Source organism: Periplaneta americana, chromosome 13, assembly GCF_040183065.1.
Source record: "Periplaneta americana isolate PAMFEO1 chromosome 13, P.americana_PAMFEO1_priV1, whole genome shotgun sequence".
Classification (NCBI taxonomy): domain Eukaryota; kingdom Metazoa; phylum Arthropoda; class Insecta; order Blattodea; family Blattidae; genus Periplaneta; species Periplaneta americana.
The window spans coordinates 55,259,353-55,273,495 of record NC_091129.1 but is presented as its reverse complement, the minus strand read 5'-3'; the positions used below and the strand labels follow the sequence as shown (position 1 = coordinate 55,273,495).

The window sequence follows — 14,143 nt, the reverse complement described above, 5'->3', positions numbered from 1 at the left end:
TTTCAGGGATGATGGCGAAGGGCACATGTATCGATTTGAGATAAGGAACCTCGGTCCGGAAATGACCGAGTCGAAAGTTACAAGCAAAAATAGTTGTGTGGAAATTAAATAATTTTATTTCTCTGTACATCTTATTTATGTGTTTTTATCTGTACATCTTACACATACTGTATTCATCTGACGTTGTTTACGTTGTCTACTTACAGTATTTCATTCAGTGCGCTGTCTGAGGGATGGGGACAGGAAACTACACTAAAGCAATGCAGATAGCGTAATGTGTAACGGACATGGTCGGCCCTGATATGCACGTCTGTAGACAGCAGTGTACGTGTACAAGTTGCAGTGTCCATTCGATCAGTCCTAGTGAAATGGAGGAGTACACGAGAGCGGAATAAGCAGACCTGATTTTCGAATACGGATGAGCCAATGGGAACAGTACTGTAGACAAGCTCACAGATTGTATCGGTCCAAGTACACAAGTAGGAGACATCCGGCCCATATCATTTTTCCACGACTGTTCCAAAAGTTAAGGGAAGGAGGGCACGTGGTGCCAAATTACAGTTCCATTTCCACACAACTATTTTTGCTTATAACTTTCGTTTCAGTCATTTCCGGACCATGGTTCCTTATCTCAAATTGATACATGTGCCCTTCCCCATCATCCCTGAAAGTTTGTAGCACCACCTCGAAAACACCCTGTATATAAGGGTGGTCCTTAATTTTCAAGTTTTAAAATACCACCGTGCCACCCCTCCAATCGATTCTACCTGGCTTAAAACTAATGTGGATGAAATTCTGGTTCAATAGGTTCATACATATCTAAGGTATGATCAATCCAAGTGAAATTTCCCCTTACTGAGCGGTTATTCTGCGTATTTCGGAGATCTGTTAGAACCATGTTTTAATTACTAAATCAATTAATCCATCAATCAATCGAAGTATCATTATGTTATTATTGTAGGTAATAACATGGAACAATTGAAACAGCGACATTTTCACATAGAAAACTGTAGGTCGATATTGAAAGTATACAAGATGAGGCGGTGGGTCGTCCGTCGTCTCTCTCTCTGCCTCGGCTGCCCGTCCCGATGAGTCCGGAGAGTGTCTCGAGGTGGCACCTTGTTGAAAATAATTAACGATGTAAACTAATTTGGGCGCCGGCCACCTCGAGATTACTCTGGTAGAGATGAGGTTCCCAGGTCAGCTGTAAACGGTTGGGACACGGGGTTTGGGAGACGTACTCGTTGATCGAAATGATGTGCGCAAACACCTTAATTGTTAGAAGTGAATCTCGTTGACAGAGTTTATTGCTCCGCAAAATAATTGTTGTATAAGCCAAAACGTGCGTCCAAACATGTATCTTGCTACCCTCACTGCTTCAAAGTTATTAAACAAGTTACCGAAGAAAGAATTCTGTACTATAAAAATATAACTTCCGAACATCCAAGACTATATGGTGGCTATATGGGTCTTACAATATTATCACAATACATACGAAATTTATTTATGTCCCCTACAAATTTATAAGTCCGAAAAATTGATCTCCCGGTGATTCTACACGTCCACTCTATCCGGGTTCTCTCCGCCAAGAGCACGCAGAGTGCGTGCTTTACCGCACACGTCCTATCTGCCGAGCATAGACAAATAACAGATAGATGTGCAGCTCAATGCTAAAACAATGCCAACATAGGCTGCCAGGACGACCGTAGAGCCATCTGTAGTCTTTTGTAAACAAAACGGTAACAGCATTTTTACCACCCACCTCTACTGCTATGTCGGTAACTACGTTCACTACTATACCAAGCCATTCTATTTAATAGTACAGAATGAATTATTTCTTTTAAAACATTTCACTTTTGGTGGAAATGTTTGAATGCAAATTTTATTTTTTTTAATTGTATAATATACAATATTGCATATATATCTTGTAAAAGGCGGAGGTCTATTTGAAAAAAAAATCACTACAATGTACAGAACTATTTATATTGCATTTTGATTATAATTTTATCCTCCTTTCCCAGCCCACCTGCCTGTAACAACAATCAATAGTTCTCAGCTTGGTATTTCAGTTTGGGAAGGAATGGAAAGGGAACTTTTAGGGATTTAAATTTCCTTCTACATTTTTTAAGCTAGCGACTTAATTTCTGTATTCAGGAACCTCTTGTTATTAGTATTAATGTCCGTAAGTTCCAGCAGTACCAGGTGAAAACTTTAGAGTTTATTATTATTTTATTTTCACCTATTTTAAAACATATCTATTCCCACAAAATATGTTACTGGTCTGACAAAAAATGGAGATGCATATGTCTATGATGCATATAATTTAACAGCAGATCCATAATTTGAATTTCGAATGCAGAGAGTTAAAAATCTTTAATTCAATTTTTGTGTCTGACTAAATATTTCACATATTAATTTTGAAAATATTTACTTTACCCAAAAAAGTCTCAGCAGTTTTGTTAACCATACTTGTCAGAATATGCTGTAAAAATGTCAACTTTTTAGCATGAAATCTGTTGAAGCTTATATTATTTGAATCAGGAAATGGAATAAAAGTAAAATGCGAGAATGACTACCATCACAAAAATCTGTTTGTAATTGTGAAACTAAACTAAACCATGAATTTTGAGAAAGATGATGGTTATAAACTTGCCCCACATAAAAATGAAAAGTCATGGATAATTTTAATTCTGCAAGTTGCATTTTTCTCGAAACCTAACCAAAATTTCACTCATCTCCCTCCACACATCCATACTATCCTCATATTACACACAACCGCCTCCTCCTCTACAGCACAATATGTATCGAGCAGAGCAAGCGTAGTTACAAATGAATACAATAGACACAATAGTGTTCCAGAAATATTTATTTGTAAAGTAACATAAAAGAATGTGGAAGAAGCACAAAGAACACAAAATATATTGTACAGGTATTATTACTAAATTACTGCCGAGTGACTACGCGTCCTTTCCTTCCGATTTTTGTCTCTAGCGTCCCTCTATCCACTATGAAATCTGATTGGCGAAAGTCACATTTACGTCATCCAAGACGCTCTGTTTGAAAGACTGTCCGTTGACCAGGAACTCCCACACTTCCGGCGTCTTATAACAACTCTGAAAAATATCCAAACCTTCTCCTTTGTCGGACCTAGCTTGGCGGCTACTAGCCTACCTCCCGCGAGCAAGGTTCATGCAGCCCCAACGTCCGATTTCACGCTTGAACACTTGTCCCTTTGTCCTAGTGGCGTGGCTTCGGTATCACTGCCCAGCTGCTACACTCTCATCGTTCCAGAACTTTCCTACAAAATCTAATCTGAACAAGTGCATGATCAATACGGTATACTATTCATTACTACACACTTACGATTCCTACAACGACTATACCTATCCATATAAAAATAATAAAAGAAAAACACTGATCCCGTGAAAACTTTCTTAGATTTACGAGGAACCGTCTCAAAGAACACTACGAGTCGCCCAGGCTGTTCATTAATAATATAAGAAACTATAATGTTATGTTGTAAGGGAAACTACTTAGTCCACATTTCAGCACAATACATCTGGCGTCTATTCGATAACATAGGGTGAAGAAAGACACTGGAGGAGTGTAGACTTCGGGATAGCACTTGCGGTATGCTGGACGACTTGCAAGCTGAAATGAGTCTATTCCTCGTCTTTCGTCAGCAAAGCATTGTATTTCTGCAAGAGGGCCACCCCTCATTCCACGGTGTCGTTGACAGTCTTTTCACAATCGCCCTCTTCTCTAATGAGTCAACGTCTCTGTCAAAGAATGCTAGTGCTAACAGCTCTTCGCTTAGATACCACAGATCTCCACACAGCTTCTTCATGACACCCTTGGCTACTGGTGATGTTTGTGCCATAGGAGTTTCAACAAATCCAAATCACTGGCGAGAGCTGCATTTGACAGCCGGGAGAGGAACCAGGTTTTGACGTTCAGTTCAACGCCAAAGACACAGAAATCCCCAAGACCTCGTTTCTCTGGGTTTGTTAGTTTGAAACCCGTATCTCTAAACAAGAATATTTTCAGTATACAGAATATCCCATTTATTTTGTGCACCTATTATAACTTTTTTTGTTTGTACAGGTATTGAATTTTTGTTTTTGAGAGTTATGTTAGAACGAGGGGCTAACATGAGTGTAGAGATTTGGTGCATGTAATTACATTATAGTACAAGATACACGTGACGTCATCAATTTTTCAAATAGCACTACATACTTTAACCATGTTACATTGATTGCACACTTTAAGAAGAGTTCAAAATGTATCACAATGTTACCTTCCCAATCAAAAACAATAATAAAATGCGAAATGAATGCCACCAGAATGTGCCGTTTGTTGTGGTGCCCCATTCGTCTTGTGCATTAACTTACACAAAACGAAAGACAACTGATGTCCTTACACGTCGTGTGTTGTGTGTTTGCTGTCTTAACATGCAAACAAACCACAACTGTCGATGCCACAATCCACGTACTGGCCTGCACGTTCTCCGGACCTGTCGCCACTCGACTTCTGCCTGTGGGGAACTGTTAAGGACAGTGTGTACCAGAACATTCTGACAACACCAGACGACATGCAGCAATGCATTCGACAGGCTTGTGTGTCCATTCAGTCAGCAACATGTCGGGCAGTCATACGGTCTTTCTGGGAACGCCTCGAATGTGCATTAATGTGAATGGTCACCATTTGAAACATATTCTGTGACTCGGAAAGCATAACATTATCAAATTGGAAATACGTTTTTGTTTCGTTTTGTTATTGATTAGGGAGGTGACATTGTGATACATTTTTGAAATCGTCTTAATGTATGTAATCAATGTAACATGATTAAAGTATGTAGTGCTATTTGAAAAATCGATGACTTCACGTGTATCTTGTACCATAATGTAGTTACATGCACCAAATCTCCACACTCATGTTAGCCCCTCGTTCTAACATAACGCTCAAAAACAAAAATTCCAAAAAAAAGTTATAATAGATGCACAAGATAAATTGGACACTCTGTATAGATCAATCTTGCCATGAACCGCGCTCGATGGATCGCACCTGAAAGGCCTACACCTGGCGGAGGAACTTCTTCCAAGAACAAGAAGGTCAATTCCAATACTTCTCTGTAATCATGACTTGGATGGGTTACTTCAAGTTGACTAACCACAAAATCTTTCACATTTGTGGAAATATCCTTCAGTTCGGCTGCAATATATGGTACACCAGGATTGTAACCAGTGAACAAACTGTGCATGATGTTGGGTCAGAACTTCTTAAACCGCTTAAACAGTAGGATCTCCGGTCCAGTTGATAGTCCCTTTGTGATGCAGACACTTAATGCTTCCTCCAAAAGGAGCTCATGGATGTAATGTCTGCATGCTAGATGTAGAACTTCTGTTAGTTGAGTTTGGTTGTACTACTTGAACCCAATTACCCATTATGTCAGTATGGAACATCCTGCATGAAATTAAACATCGTTGAGCATACCCTAAATACGCTCTGATCGCTCCAATTTTTGGCACATGTCCGTTTTTAATGGCGTACTACTAGATAAGAATAAGGAGGTGGGAATTTCCTAACTTTTTTTCAGGTCATATAAGGATCACCCCAATATTATTATTATTATTATATATAATCTTCTGATACACGACTTACGCATTCTTCGTAATTTGTAGTTGGATCTGAAGAATATAATCGTTTGTCTTATAAACGACGTATAGAAATCCTATATTGCACGAGTTCTCCGATTTGAAACGATGCGTGTTGCTACTATGGGCAATTTTCAATTGGGTATTTAAGTCATTGTTGTTGTTTAGTCAACTGTCCGAAGACAAGTTTGAACCTCATAAGTAACACCGATAAGGCATCACTCATGAGGCAATTAGACCAAGAGATAATGGGATAGGGTGGCAGTTCCTTTCTCCCTCCAATGCATACATCGCCGATTAGCTACATATTCCGCTAATCAGACTTCAGCTGCATACAAACAGTTGTTCTTCCTCTGACATATCAAGTGAGATGCACTGCCTGATAATATTATACATATCAGCCAGAACTTCAATCGGAGGTATTTTAAGTCATTAATATACAAAATATGAATCATAACTTACTCCATGTTATTTATCGCATCACTTCTTCCTTTTTTTCTTTACTTCTTCCTCCCTCATTATCCGACTCGCATTCACGAATCTTCAAGTGCAGAAAATCGCATTTCAAAGCCTATCTGAAATAGTAGGCTACAAGGTGTGAGACTCATACCCTCGTATAGCGTCAAGCTACAAACCTATTCTGGAGAACATGACTTCTTAAAGTAGGCGCTCACTTACCGGATTTATAATGTGTCCCACTAGAAGATATCTCTGTTAGTTTAAAGAAAGTACAAGTACAAAAAAGTACGAAAGTACCATGAGATTGTCACAGTAGGTGCTGAAAATGTCTTCCCTGAGTGTTAATACATAACTGAACACGACGTCACATGTTTCTGAAGGTAGAAATCTTTGAAATATTTATAACAAGAAATTAATGTTATCGGAGCTACCTTCGAGTGGGACATCCGGTACTACATATCATAGTGTTGCTCATTTGTCTATATTTCCGAATTGATCATCTAATAGTGTTGCTATTTACCGATAGAGCGAGCGATGACATTACTTCTTTGTAGTGTTCTGGATTAAACCTGGAAATAAAATGAGAACTCTGAGGAGAATGTCTCAGAGAAAGCATTAGCTTTGGAAGAGAATATAACAAAATAAGCTTTGCGTCATATATTTCTTTTATGCCTTCAATGTTACCGCGATTGGAGACCTAGCAATCGATATATTGTCCTGATTTTCTTAATTTCGATCTTTGCTTGTACTAAAGTCCGGCTATATTTCTCTGACCAGAAATCTGAACGGAATCCGGTCATGCGGGCAGAGGCGATACGGCGATGCTCAATTTAAAATACTTAGTGCAAAGAGTATACAGTAAATCGGAATGCTCCGAACGAATCCGTTCCGGTATGTAGCGTCTATCTTTACAAACCTTAAATTGAAAAAAACTTGCCTTATTCCTTTCGGTTTGGAGTGTCCCAGCATTCGACTGTATATTTTATTTTATCGATCACGACACTAATACACGTACTTCTTTTAGAATATTCCTTAACAGATCCACTGTACTGTAACATTTGCTGATCGTAAAAAGAACATGTCTGCGTAATAAATCCATTTTATCTCATAATATTTTGTTAATGCTGTTGAAGTTCATATTAAAACAAATCAGCATCCCGAGTCATGTTAAGTGTGGCTTATTGCAAACAGGATTTTGAGTTCATCCTCTCCTTTGCCAACAGAGATACATAACATGGAAATTTGAAATATTCTAAACACAATGCTCATTTTACATATTAGGCCGCGTATTTATTGCATATAAATGATATGTCTGTACATAAATTAGAGATAATATAGTTTCGATGTGATATCACAGATGTCGCGCTTGCTATGCCATGCTGATCAATGGAGCCGTGACTCATCTCTTGGCGCGATCTGTAAAAAAAATCATCAGTAGTGGGTGATGAGGGACGGTTGTCTTTATTTTTATTCAAGCTATATTTCATACACAACATAACACATTTCAGTTTAAATATCATTTGAATAAATCATAGTACAGAATTACTCTAGAAGTTCTCATTTGTTTCTGTGGAGATACTGACATATTATACCCCACAATGTTACGTTTCATGAACAGTAGATACAATAATGAAAGTATGTTATAAATTCAGTTCTTACATAAATTTTAGGGTGTGTCATGTTGGTCATTTAACTTCATGCAATGCCCTGTTAAAAATTCGAGGAACTATAACTTTATGCCCTGTTTGCGTCTGAAGCGCAATGTGAAGAAAATATTTATCGCAGTCGTTCCTGGTAACTTATTAAACGCGTTTCTTTACGTTTGGTAACTATTTAGTCTTAGATTAAAGCATCCAGCTACATTGCTGTACTGTTCTTCAGAAGCAAAATGATGAAAATGCGGAATATGATTGCAACTATCCGACTTGACTGGGGCCTTGTGACAATCCAATGGAATTGCCACATGGGAGGGAAGTTCGAAAATCAAGAATCATCATATCATTCAAAAAGTTAAGGGAAACTAATCAATATTCTTTACGAATTTAAATCTTCAGAATTTACTTCAAAATTCGTAAACCGAATCTCTTTCATGAAATCATAATTTGTTTTACAGCTCTTTCATGGATGCATGATTTATTTTACAACCGTTTTTCGGGTGAATTTCATCTCTGTTTTTGTGTTCTTTCATTGTATTCCCGTTTTCGCTTCCTAATTTTAGTTTAAAAAAATCTTAATTTATTGTAGATTCTCAGTCTCATGGCATAATATGCTTTCTAAACGTGATTTAACGGTCACAATTCCAGTATCTTTTAGAAATTTTGTGATTTTAATTGTAATATAATGTTTTCTTCTTCATGCAACATGATGGCTCAGATGAAATTTACCTATTGTAAATACTATCAACAGTGGCTAAACATGACTTTTAATGCTAAGTGGAAGGTGTTTGATATCCTGTGTTAAGTAGACAGTCGATATCAAACTGACTTTATATTCAACTGTCTGTCTAGTCTGAGGCTGAAAAAAGTTCAAATATGGGCTTATAGTAACCTCATTAGGCTAGAGCAGCTGCGGCGAAAATGCGACTCACGAGCACATTGTGGCTCGCAGTGCTTTTCTCTCGCTTCCTACCTACAGCCCCCACCCTCTTACTCACTGGAGTCAAACTCCGTTCTATGTATTTGTCTCGGACCTGCGAGTGGCGTATCGTCGCAATGTCTCTCTCGAAACCATGTACCTCTATAAAAAACGAAAGTTTCAAGTAGGATGGGAGGATGCATTCTTTTGCTTACAATATGATGAAAATATTAAATGTATGATTTGTTCACAAATATTACTAGGAAAACGGTTGTATAACATAAAACGGCATTATAAGTTACTACATGTTACTGATGAAACATTAAAAGGTTAAGTGTTATTATTATTATTATTATTATTATTATTATTATTATTATTATTATTATCATTATCATCTCTGTACGTCGATTCTTTTATAGCAGATGTACGAATAATGCGGTTAGATTTTCAATTTAAACTCACAGATTTACAATGTGACGTTAAATGAAAGCTAGATGTAAGGACTTGACAGATATTGAACTTTTCAAATCTTTGGAAAAAAATTAATATTTGAAGCTTCGTTCTTTCGCTTGCTCTGTTGAAACCGTGTTCGCTGTAACTTACGTTTGGGAAAAATTATTTTCAATAATGAAAATAGTAAAAATCAAATTTAGATCACGACTGACAGACAAATACCTTCGTGATCAACTACGATTGGCAGTAAGTGACATAATTCCTGATTTTGAAACTTTGTCGCAGAGACATTCTGAAGACAGTTAATTTTAGGTTGTGATAATGTGTCCTATGTTTTCTTGTTCATTTCTTTCTTCGTTACACGTCCTAAACAACTTCCCCTTCGGTTGTCCGCCTCCTCCATAGGTGCTATGCACGTTGCAGCTTACACAGTGGCTCGGCGCACCATGGCCCTTTCGCCACGGCTGGGCTAGAGTATGAAAATCCTTGTTATTTGGATTGTTATTTTACGATATAACTAGGCTCATGTGCTAAAATTCGTATTATTGTTTGAAAATGGCATGTTACCAGTAGATAACTTGAAAATGCTTTGTTTACATATTAAGACAAGTATAGGTTAAACTGATACGTAAAGCTAATACTGGATTGAGTCTTAAAAACCTTATTGGACATTCAGTTTCATTCAATTTTATCCATGCTGTCAGCGTTCTCATTAAAATTAGTTTTATTTTAAGTATCACTCTTTCTAAACGAAGTTTTTAAGTTATTTTAATAATTGTCTACCGTAATATATTTATACTGTATTTGATGAATTCCGATGGGATCCTGACAAGATTTATAAGAATTCATACGAGTAGGGTTATGTGTAATGAGTGTAAAAAGTATTCGAACGCATATTGATCTAAATAAAATATAGAAACTATTTTCATTGAAATTAAAACAAAAAATATCATCTTGTTTTATATATACTGCATGAATAAAGTTCAGGAATACTGCAAAAATCAGTGAACAGAAAATATTTGAATATATCGTACTAACAGCTTCAGCAAAGCTTGTTACGACGTGCCTTTATTATCCACTTGTCACAGAGCGGTTAGGGACAGTGTTGCCATACCTACTGATTTAGCAGGAGATTTCCTGTTTTTCCATTGAATCTACTGCCCTACTGATTTTTTTGTCAAAAGTCGGAATTTCTCCTGCTTTTTTGCATGCTGCAGTCATCAATGGTTCTATGCCCGGATTTTCAATTTATTACTTTAGTATACATATATTATGTCACCATGTCTTATTTCTGCATCTTATCCACAAGTCAAACAATGTTTTTATTTGTCACCCTGCTCATAACGCGTCGCCACAATAATGCTTACAAGGAGCAAGGTGTCGCCTCTTGCCTGGAGTCCAGGCGACAGCTTCCGCCCTCTAGACTAAACACTATTCTGGCGACGGCATATATCAGCAGCACACTGTGCAGATAAAGGCCATACTGTTTTATACACGTGACTCAGAGTTATGTGTCTCTCCAATCACTGCCATCGCGATCTAGACCAGGCCGTAATGCAGGATGTGTGACGTCACTCGATGAGTCGGGCTTTTCTATTTGAGTCTATGGAGCTGAGTGAAATATATTACTTTAATGCGTGTCGGTGCTCAATTTTATTTAGTGTAATGTGTGTATAAGATAACTTCTTATTGCATAATATGTTGCAGAAATAATTACAAAACTGTGTTATTTTAATGTGAACGGAGTTTTACATGTTAACATAACCTGTTTGCATTAACATTTTAAGTTTGGAATGGAAGCTGTTTTGAGATTTAATAAAGAAGAATTATTTATATTGTGATTTTAATTTAGCACATCTATCTTCCTTACTTGTAGGTAGAAAATTTACCACAGTCCCTCCTATGAAATTAGTGTAGGTACGTACGGTTGTGTGTTACTTCATCTGGTAGGTTAGATAAATAGAATTAAATACGACCCAGTATAGTTGGGAACAAATAAATAAAATAATTAAATTGTTATTCAATATAATGTGTGCATAAGTTCCATTTATTTGTTGTATAATGTGGCAGGATTATAAAACTGTGTTATTTATATGTGAAGAGAATTCAGCATGTTAACATAACCTATTTGCGTCAACATTTTAAGTTGAGAACGAAAGCTATTTTGAGATTTAATAAAGAAGGATATATTTAGGATAAACTTCAGAACACGGTTATCTTCCTTACTTAAAGGTAGAAAATTCACCACACTCCCTCCTATGAAATGTACATACGGTTATATTACTTACTACCGCTGAGGTATAGTTCCGGCAATTTCTGAACTGAAAACAGTTGAATTTATTTTTTGTGGAGATGCATTTAATGCTCTAAGCAAGGCATAATAAAAGCCTGAACTAACCGAACTAATTAGTATATGCAAGGTGTATGAATACGAAGGGAACTACCTCAGCGCTAGTTTAGGCCTGGTAACATATTAAACTAAATCAGACTGGAGTACCATATGAAACGAATAAATACAATTGAAGTGTAGACAAATTGCATTTACAAGTTATACGTAGCGTTATGCTTAATTATGATGCATAATTGCGAATATAGAAATAAGGCAAGTACTGATAGAGTAAATATAACCTATATTTTCAACACATCAAAATATGCGTACGATGCAACTGAAAATTGTTGAAACGTGCTTAAATGAATGTGCAAAAATTTCGTAATGAAGCGTGCGTGCTTTATTTCAATTAATTACAATCTAGATACTGTAACAGTAATGAAAACTATAAGGTATAATTTTTCGTAATATACTATATGTATCTCGTTTTTAGTTCAAACTGTATATATTATCAAACGATGTATTATTTATAATGTAGGTTATACACAAATAAAAAGGGCACAATAATTTAAATTTAATAAAACAAATACCGTACGGTAAACTAACAATAATGGATTAGACAAGAGTAACATCAGTAACGCTGCACTTAGGCCTAATCACAACTTACTCTTTACATGCCAGTCAATGTTTCACTTTCACGTGTATATTATTTATTACACATATTTATTGTTTATAACACCAAAAATTCACTTAACCACATAAAGGGCACAATATTTAATCGAAATAAAGGCAGGTATTACACATACGAACTTTGCCTGCAACAACGTAATTTTTACATCAAAAATAATATTATACCTTACGTTGCAAGTGAATTGTGTCTCAAGTGTCTCACAAACACTGTTTAAAATTTTACTGACGCAATTACACTGCATTTCAGAGAAATATATGTTATTTTTCATGTACTGCAACTAATTGATATGGTTGAAAGACCGCCCTTCGCGATCAGCTGTTAAGCGAGTCACGTGGTCTGCCTTAAGGCCTGTATTAGATCACGATGGCAGTGCTCCAATCTACTCGATAGTCGAAACATAATTTTACAGAATGATAGTTGTTTATAGAGAACGAATGTTTGAAACCTTACCACGAAAGGATGCACACCCTCCTCTCCCCACACTCAGTAATATAATCTTCATGCAACGTAAGTATGTGATAAGTTATTTCAATATTGTTTTGGGGACCTGGGGAACAGACGAAGAAAACTTATTCTGGTTATTCAGTAGTGAAGTTTGTTTCTCATTGTGTGCACGTGAAACAGTGAGAGAGTGCAGTGTAGGTACTAGTATTTTTGTTTTACATATTCTTGCACAGTGATCTTTTAAAATGAGTGAAAGTGTCCCAGCAAGAAAGAAAAGTAAATACTTCCAGAATTATAAATCTGAGTGGGAAAATGATGAACAGTTTAAAGGGTGGTTATGCAAAAGCAGGAAAGGGGATAATTTTGCGTACTGTAAAGTCTGTGATTTTCATATATCTATAGAAGCAAGCGGGAAAACAGGTTTGGAAAGACATGTAGAAATACAAAAACATTTGAAGAATTCGAAAACACTTTTGGGACATGCGACTACAAAAATAGACACTCAGGTGAGAGAAGCAGAAGTGAGACTATCAGGTTTTGTAGCAGAACATAATCTGTATTTCAATATTATGGAACATTTTCCAGCACTAATTAAATTATTTGTCCAGATTCTGGAATTGCCAAAAAGATAACTTGTGGGCGTACAAAAACTACAGCAATCGTCCAAAATGTAACGGGAGTGGAAAGCAAAGAAAGAGTGTACAAAATTCTGAGGGAAAAACAATTTTCTATCATTGTCGATGAATCTACGGACAAAAGTTCTACGAAACATTTGTGTATTGTTGCACGCGTTGATAATGGGGAAGGTATTACTGACGCTTTTTTCGATCTTATTACAATAAGTGAGGGAACAGCGGGGCATTTATATGAACATGTAAAAACCTCGTTTGTGTCTAATGACATCCCATATAAAGACAACTTAATTGGCTTTGCTCCAGATAATGCAAATGTTATGGGGAAAAGACATTCTCTTTGGACTATGCTGAAAGCAGATGTACCCAACTTATTTATTATGAATTGTATTTGTCATTCTTTTAATCTTTGCTCCTCGTACGCTTGCACCAAACTTCCACGCGCTCCTGAAGATTTGGCACGTGATGTGTATAATTTTTTTCATGCGAGTGCAAAACGTATTGAACTATTGAAAAAGTTTCAAAGTTTCGTGCAGGTCAAACCACATAAACTGTTGCATCCCAGCAAAACACGTTGGTTGTCCCTACAAAGTGTAGTTTCCCGACTTCTAGAGCAATATGATGCACTGAAACTCTTTTTCACTCATTCAGCTGCAGAGGATAGATTGTTAGCTTCAGAATCTATTTTAGAAAAACTAAACAATCCATTCAATAAAATTTATTTGGAATTCCTTGAATTTGTGCTACCAATTTTCAATAGATTGAATAGACAAATGCAAAGCGAATATCCTCAAATCCATCAGTTGCGAATTAATGTATGTACTTCTATCAAAACCATTTCAGGATGCTACATAAAACCGGAATATATTGGAATCAAAGGAATAGAAAATATTGATTATAAGGATCC

The 14,143-nt window shown here is 36.5% G+C and overlaps 1 protein-coding gene across 2 annotated transcripts in view; it reads right to left on the bottom strand.

Annotated features, from left to right (window-relative positions):
• Positions 1-7,378: 7,378 nt before the first annotated feature.
• LOC138711932 (cuticlin-1) overlaps positions 7,379-14,143 on the bottom strand; it is a 97,574-nt gene continuing 90,809 nt past the window's right edge. The window contains exon 5 of one of the 2 annotated variants that reach the window (XM_069843233.1): positions 7,379-7,529. In XM_069843233.1, coding sequence (XP_069699334.1) covers positions 7,513-7,529 — 17 coding nt within the window. In that variant the 3' untranslated portion in view covers positions 7,379-7,512. The other variant, XM_069843232.1, reaches the window with a different exon arrangement.